Raw genomic sequence first — 8,302 nt, 5'->3', positions numbered from 1 at the left:
ATCAGGCCCAGGGGACTTATCTATTTTCACCCTTTCCAGAATTAATTAGTCTTCTAATTTTGTCCAGATCTTTTCTATTTCGTTACCAGTTTTGCTTCCCAATTTTAGGCTTTATCCCTGCCAAGCTAATTTAAACTCTCCCCAATAGCACAAGCAAATCTTTCTGCTAGATATTTTCTAATCAACCTGTTCAGAGATGTCATGACACATCCGTATGTTACTTCTTGTCCTAAGGTTTAACTAATTCATCCTATACAGGCCCCTACTACCCCAGAACCATCCCAAAGCCTCAGGAATTTGATACCCTCCCTCCTACACCAAATCCCCAGCTACAGATTCAATCACTCAACGCTGCTATCTATGCTCATGAACACATGGCACTGGGAGTAAATCTGATATTAGTGTATCTGAGATCCTAGTTTTTTAATCTCTTTATTATCTTCATTAAGTATAGCTAAGACTGCAAAACCTGACTGTTATCAGGTATGAACTGGTTCCCTATCAATTCAGTCCTACATTCTGTGGCTTCAAAAAACTGCCAAATCCTGACTACCTTCAAACTTCTAAAAACTAAATTACATGGGGGCAGCACGGTGGTTCAGTGGGTAGCACTGCTGCCTCACAGCGCCAGGGACCCAGGTTCGATTCCAGCCTCAGACGACTGTCTGTGTGGAGTTTTCACATTCTCCACGCCTGTGTGGATTTCCTCTGGATGCTCCAGTTTCCTCCCACAATCCAAAGATATGCAGGTTAGGGTGAATTGGCCATGCTAAATTGCCCATAGTGTTCAGAGATGTGTAGGTTAGGTGCATTAGTCATGGATAAATATAGGACAATAGGGTAGAAGAATTGGTCTGGGTGGGTTACTCTTCGGAGAGTCGGTATGGACTTGTTGGGCCGAATGGCCTGTATCCTCACTGTAGGAATTCCATGATTCTATTCTATGGGTAGGGAGAATACAATCAACTTTGCTAAGTTACATAGCAAATAAATTAAATTATTAAAAGAACAGTGATGCTGCATATACGTTGCAACTTGGAGATCAAAGAAAAAAGTGGACTGATTCTATTTGGTATGACAATCCCACCAGAAATTAATTAGTACTAGACTCATTCAGACAGAAATTTAGCTGTTTAAACAAAGCACATGACTGTTATCAGAAATAGTTGTTAGCATGCAAAACAAAAAGTTATGAGCCAAGTGTAAAGACATTCTTCAAATGAGTCAGTGCAAGATGTCACACTGTTAAAATGCCAAGGATAGCTTCCGTACAAAATATCATAAAACAAAATGTATTCAAACTGAATAGCTTTGACATTTTAAATGAAAGGTTGATTGTCTGCAGAACGCCTGACTATACTGCGTATAACATATTCGCCTACCCTGGTATTTCAACTTGATTTGTGGTCAATTATTCAATGAATTATAATTAACCATGGTTTTAGGTTACTAGCTTAAAGGAATGTTTCACTTGGTCAGTATGGAAGCACTAAAAGAAAGGTACAAATTCAGAATTATAAATTGTTAATCACTGTGGATTTAATTAGCTTTCAAATTTATTTTGCAATTAATTTGAAGTAGACAGTCTGGATTTTCCTGGTGCTTCTTAACACACCTAATGGTTCCATGGTGGACATGCTTCATTCATATGCAGGTCCATGTGTTTTAAAATTAATGCAAACCTTAAATGATATGTTTGTCCAGTTAATGGAATCAGTTGTTACTTTCTTCTGCTTGGCAGAAACAAAACCCAACAATGATCCACAAAATCAGATTTTCTAAAATCTGCCACTCTTGGCTAATTTATTTACCTTTATGTTGGCTAAGCTTGTTTTTTCTCTTTTAATCACTTTTCAACTCAATTTTATACTTCCCTCAGGTTACCATTTGATGCACAAATGCTCTGGCCTTCATTCACTTTTTCTTCAAGGAGATTCACTTAAAATTGACTTTTGCTCTTGTACCCATTATCAAATACCTTTTCCTGTTTTTAATTTGATATTTTTCTTGCTAATGAAAATAGAGACTTTTCCCTCATATGTGTATGCTCTTCAAAGACAATTTACGAACCCGAGTAGTGTAGCTATTACCTCAAAGTAAATCTTCAATGCTTGTTGAATTCTACTATCTGAAACTGCAGTCTGATAGTTTCTTCATATACTGCATCATAGCCCAAGTCTAAGCTATTGGGTTGTAAAAAGAAGCCTGCGGGAAACAGTCAAATTAAAGCTGTGAAGGTGATGAACTGGATCTTCAAACTGAAAATCTGAAGTACTACGGCACATAGGATTTCAGAAAACAGGTAACAATGCAGTTCCGACACAAATTATATATCATGCATGATTCTTGCTGGTTGCTGATATGACAAGTAAACAAACAATAAGACATACCATACATAATTTTTTGTTTAAAATATAAAGTGACTAGCACTTTCATTTCCGATTGTTGCCATTAAACATCTATTGGAAATGCACGTGAACGTTAGAACTGGCATGCTTGATTGTTATGTCCCTTGGTGCTTACCAGGGTTAAAAAGCTTTTTATCACTCATTCTAAGAAAATGTGTTAACTATAGAATCACCTTGACAAGGTGCCATAACGTAAGCCATAAGGTGCTGTAACAAGAGCCAATCAAATGGAAGTGGCAGGAAATCTTTGGCATTGCTTCTGGAAACAGTTCATATTCCATTCTCAGAGCCTGTCAGATATGCCTAACGTCAGAACTGATAGTGGCAAAAAGTCTGGCAAAAGTTGACAGGCTGTCAAACCATGAACTTAAAAAAAACTCCAAGTTCTGGATAAAGTAAAAGGATGAAAATTATAAGATGGCAAGTTGTCCTATTTAATTAAAGAACTGAAGTCATGGTGTCTGCAGTTATTTGAAGTGAAGGACATGAATTATTCCCAAATTAAGAAATAATTTGGAAATAAAAATGGAATTAATTTGCATTTCTTTCCAGGAAGAATTGTATGTGGCAGAATGCATTGGAAATGAGGGGAACTTAGTGAGATTCAGTTCAGGCACAGACAAGGCTGGTTGATGTTTGGAAAAGCAGCTTGGAGACTGTGTCAGCTTTGGGTCTTGTATAACTGTAGTTTCTTAAGAAGTTGGAGATAAAGCTAGATCTATACTTAATGTAGAGTAAATGCTAGATCCAGCATCCATGACACATTCACTTCCAGACGATTCATTACCTAACTAGGCAACATCTTCAGTGGACTTTATGCAAAGCAATGCTGAAACTTCCTGCTTTCTATTTATATGTTTGGGTTTCTTTGGGTTGGTGATGTCATTTCCTTTGGTGATGTTATTTCCTGTGGTGAAGTCATCTTCCTGTTCCTTTTCTCAGAGGGTGGTAGATGGGGTTTAACTCGATGTGTTTATTGATAGAGTTCTGGTTGGAATGCCATGCTTCTAGGAATTCTCGTGACCTTTCAGCTCAGTGACCAAACCTACATCCAAAATCTCAACCTGAGCTACAAATTCTTCTCAAAACTCACTAAATCCATGACAGTTTTGCTACTGGGAACTGGCATTCAACACAAGATAAAGTTGGCAAAAATCAAAACAACTGGAAGATTTCTTCAGCTGGAAGCTAAAAGAAGAAATCTACCAGAGTTCTCTCAGTGAAAGACAAGTCATATTGTTTTATAGGGGCTTTGCAAGTAATCAGCACGGTTGCAGGTTGAAATCACAGCAGTGCGCTATTGGAAACCAAAGATGTTTCTGATATTTTAAGTCACTATATAAATGACAGAAAGAGAGGCCCATACTTCAGTTATGGAATCCACAGTCATGATTTTTGTTTTTAAAAATGTATTTTCATTTAGCCAAATACTAAATATAAGGGGCCCATGAAATATTACACATTAGGGATCAGCTGGAACATTGAAATGAAACCAAATTAAATTCAAGACAGTTGTGATATATCTTTAGTATTGTTCAAAAAAAGAAATGTACAAACCCTTAAAAGACTTTAGAAAGTAAGAAAACATTTGGGGGTAGGTAAACTAAATTGTGTAATTGAGCTTAAAGCACAAGTCTTTGTAAGTATTTTGTTGAGCTCGCTTTAGTTAATATCTTTTCCTGTGCATTAAATTTATTTTTGTTTAAAAATGTGAAATCTTGTGACTTAATTTACTGATAGCTTCGGATTTCTTCATTTATGCATTGACAGTCCCTAACATATCGTAACAATACAAAAATACCATACACAATTCAGTCAGTGACGAAGAAATCTTATGAGAAATGTTGTAACTTTGCTTTTAAAAAATCAAATTCTTTCTTTCCCCCCAACAACTTTCTTTTTGAAAATATATGATCTATGGATAGCAGAAGCTCATCAGCACATTACTCAGGGGCCATTCAATTCTGGTCTAGGCATATATTCCTATAAGTAACCATCATTGTTAACTTCCATCCTTGTTTAATATTCATTCACAGTGAGGAATTATTTTAATATTGAATTACTTTATACTATAGAAGTTAGTACTCGGTGAACATTGTAATAGTCAGGGGACAGTCCCTGTACTACATTTGAGTCCCACTACCAAATGCTACAGTTGACTGTTCCAAAATATTAGATATGCTCAATACTTCAGAGAAACAAGAGTTGACTAACTGGGAAATTTCCAATTGGTCACTCAAAATAGTTCAGGGGTCACAGTTAGTTGATTACATTGACAACTAAGCCAAAAATAAGATCCATGCATTAAAGAATTATTAAGCTGTACTGCTGAATAGGCAACTGAATTACATTAAGTCTGTGTAATTGGGGTCTCAGTGAGGAGTTAAAATAAGTTGCATGTCTCTGTGCTGTTAGAATTCAGGACAAAGTTTGAGGAGTTAGTAGGCAGTTAAGTCCTGTACACTGTGGAGGCTCAGAAGAAGTTATGTGCTACTTATATTTCATTGCAGCCTTGAGCAAAGGTGAAGAAAACTCCCAAACAGTATTTGTGTTGTGCAACTGAGCCAGATGAAAGCTCAAGAAACAAACTGAAGTGGTACTGATTTGTTGAAACTTGCTGTTTGTAGAAATCTGGAGGAGTGCCTGAGAGAAATTGCTGAAGTTCAGATTGTAAGAATCCAGCAAAGTGTAGTCCCAAGAAATAAAGGTGAAGCACCCGACTGTGTACAGTCAGTCATTCAGGCAGGCCACAATGATGGAGCAGCAGAGAGAATTTCTAGGCCAAGCTACCAAAAAAAATTGGAATCCCTTGTGAAATTTTAATGAGATTTGACGGAGTACAGTATAACATTGGTGGGAGGCCGACGAAAAATGTGTTGGACCTGCTTTGATCACAATTGCTGTTTGATGTGTTCTGTGGGGTGTTCAATTATTATTTGTCAGTTACCAATATTTGCCTCATATTAAGTTTGGGATGTTAGAATACAAGTTATACCTTTCTTTGCAGAGTCTTTTTTTGTCACTAACATTTACAGCTTTGTTTGAATAAGTATATTTGCAACAAGTTTGTTATTTAGTATTGTCTGAAGAAACCTGGCTAAATTGTTTCTAATACTGAATCAGACACTTGAAAACCAAGGTAATAGGGCTTTTCACTACATTTGTTAAATTTAAAATTTGTCGTGACCAGTGGAGGAGGGGGATCAAGAAGAAAACCTCGCACCTTGATCATAACAATATCTTCAAGAAGGAATAACTCAAGGACATTTGCACTGGCAATTCTGATCAATATTCCCATCTTTTACCAAAAGATCCTTGTAAGATTTTTTAACTTGGAAAACCTAGGACAGTGTGACTCAGTCCAATATTCCACTGAGACAATCTGTAATTTCCTCAAGCTTACTTGCCCATATAATTTTTAAATTATTGGGAAATGCATTAAGAAAAACTGTAGAAGGTTTGCATTTAGCAAAAAACTCAAATGTCAGCTGTATTTACACATAATAAAGTATTGTTAGATGATGTGGTGACTATAATTCAAATGCCCACAGAACATCATCCAAAAGAGACAGAATGTGTGAACAATTCAATTTTCAATACAATTCCTGGTTTGAGAGAGTCTCACATCCACAATTATGTAGACCAAGTATAAACTGGCTGCAACATTAATGCCATTTAAATAAATACTGTACATACCACAGTTAAATAAAGATGCCCCATCCACATCCCACCAGCCCCATACTTACGCGGTCCAGAAAACACTGGAAGAACCACTTCATAGTATACAAAGTTGTAAACACATCCTGGGAATCCTGTTTTGTTAAAAAAAATAAACCATTAAACCATCTTAAATTATTCCATCACTTTTCATAAACAAGAAAGACATTACTTGCATATGTCATAAAGTCCTCTAACTTTAAAAGAAAATCAATGAATCTATTCCATTACCCCACTCAATTATGAGTGAACACAGTCCCTTACCATTTACACGTATTATTGTTCTGAATCAGGAAATAGTCTCAAAAAAGTAGTTAAGATTGGATCAAAGTTTGTCACCTTTAATTAAATGAGAAATTATTCAGAAAAACATGGAACAAAATGAGAGAGAAATTCCACATCTGTTTCTACATCCTCACTTTCCTTCCAATGGGAAAATTAGTTCCGTCGTACTTGGCAAGCTGCCTGTTAATTGCCATTAATCCATATTCTGCTGATACTGGAGAGTTTGCATCAGGACTCCATTTCCAGAAAGATCCAAACTTGTGGTTGGATCAATTTCTTACAGTGAACATCCAAGTAAATAACTTGGATAAGACCATAAGACATAGGAGTGGAAGGAAGGCCATTTGGCCCATCAAGTCCACTCTGCCATTCAATCATGGCTGATGGGCACTTCAACACCACTCACCCCCACTCTCCCTGTATCCTTAATTCCTTGCAAGATTAAGAATTTATCAATCTCTGCCTTGAAGGCATTTAACGTCCCGGCTTCCACTGCACCCAATGGCAACGAATTCCACAGGCCCACCACTATCTGGCTGAAACAATGTCTCCTCATTTCTGTTCTAAATTGACCCCCTCTAATTCTAAGGCTGTGCCCACAGGTCCTGGTATCCCCGCCTGATGGAAACAATTTCCCGGCATCCGCCCTTTCCAAACCATGCATTATCTGTTAAGTTTCTATTAGATCTCCCCATAACCTTCCAATGAATACAATCCCAGGATCCTCAGCCGCTCATCGTATGTGAGGTCTACCATTCCAGGGATCAGAGCTTAAAAATGTGTTGCTAGAAAAGCGCAGGTCAGGCAGCATCCAAGGAGAAGGAGAATCTTCCTGAAGAAGGGCTTATGCCTGAAACGTCGATTCTCCTTCTCCTTGGATGCTGCCTGACCTGCTGCGCTTTTCCAGCAACACATTTTTAAGCTCTGATCTCCAGCATCTGCAGACCTCACTTTCTCCCATTCCAGGGATCATCCATGTGAACCTCCGCTGGACACGCTCCAGTGCCAGTATGTCCTTCCTGAGGTGTGGGGCCCAAAACTGGACACAGTATTGTAAATGGGGCCTAACCAGAGCTCTATAAAGTCTCAGTAGCACGTCACTGCTTTTGCATTGCAAGCCTCTTGAGATAAATGACAACATTACATTTGCTTCTTTAACCACGGACTCAACCAGCAAGTCAACCTTTAGAAAATCCTGTACTAGCACTCCCAGATCCCTTTGTATTTATTGATTTTCTCATCATTTATAAAATAATCTATGCCCGTGTTCTAGAAAGTGTTTTGCAAAAGCTGGCTTATTAAAGAGTTAGTTGACAATAACCAATGTTATATTTGAAAAGTAACTTTAGCATCACTGCAAAGTGAATTCTAGTTTGGCATGATGCTAAAATTGCACCTCAACTCTCAATGGTAATTAGATGCCAATGCTGCCAACTTCAAAATTTAGCCATTGGCAGAGAAGTTTAGGTGCGCAGGCTTTCTTTCTGGGCAGGATTTTTGCAGGTACTTGAAAAGGAACTTAGCAATTCCTAGTTAGAAAGTAAAATGTCGTTAACAATTCAAGAGTGGCTGCTGCAATATAAATACAGCATAACAAGTCTTAAACCGAGGGAAGAGAACTACAGTAAAGTATATAGGAGAAAGTGAGGACTGCAGATGCTGGAGATCAGAGCTGAAAAATGTGTTGCTGGAAAAGCACAGCAGGTCAGGTAGCAGGAGAATCGAAGTTTCGGGCATAAGCCCTTCTTCAGGAATGAGGAAGGTGTGCCAAACAGGCTAAGATAAAAGGTAGGGAGGAGGGACATTGGGAATGCGATAGGTGATAGGCCGGAGAGGAGGTGGGGGCGGAGAGGTCGGGAAGAAGATTGCAGGTCAAGAAGGCGGTGCTGAGT

At 38.0% G+C, this 8,302-nt stretch overlaps 1 protein-coding gene across 2 annotated transcripts in view; it reads right to left on the bottom strand.

The window, feature by feature from the left end:
* Positions 1-8,302, bottom strand: part of usp6nl (USP6 N-terminal like) — a 200,431-nt gene that overhangs the window by 39,792 nt on the left and 152,337 nt on the right. For both annotated transcript variants that reach the window (XM_043714082.1, XM_043714083.1), the window contains one exon: positions 6,155-6,220. In XM_043714082.1, the coding sequence (XP_043570017.1) occupies positions 6,155-6,220 (66 nt within the window). The remainder of the gene's footprint in view (positions 1-6,154; positions 6,221-8,302) is intronic.

The sequence above is a fragment of the Chiloscyllium plagiosum genome, chromosome 23 (assembly GCF_004010195.1).
Source record: "Chiloscyllium plagiosum isolate BGI_BamShark_2017 chromosome 23, ASM401019v2, whole genome shotgun sequence".
NCBI lineage: Eukaryota > Metazoa > Chordata > Chondrichthyes > Orectolobiformes > Hemiscylliidae > Chiloscyllium > Chiloscyllium plagiosum.
This window is presented reverse-complemented; position numbering and strand designations above follow the sequence as displayed.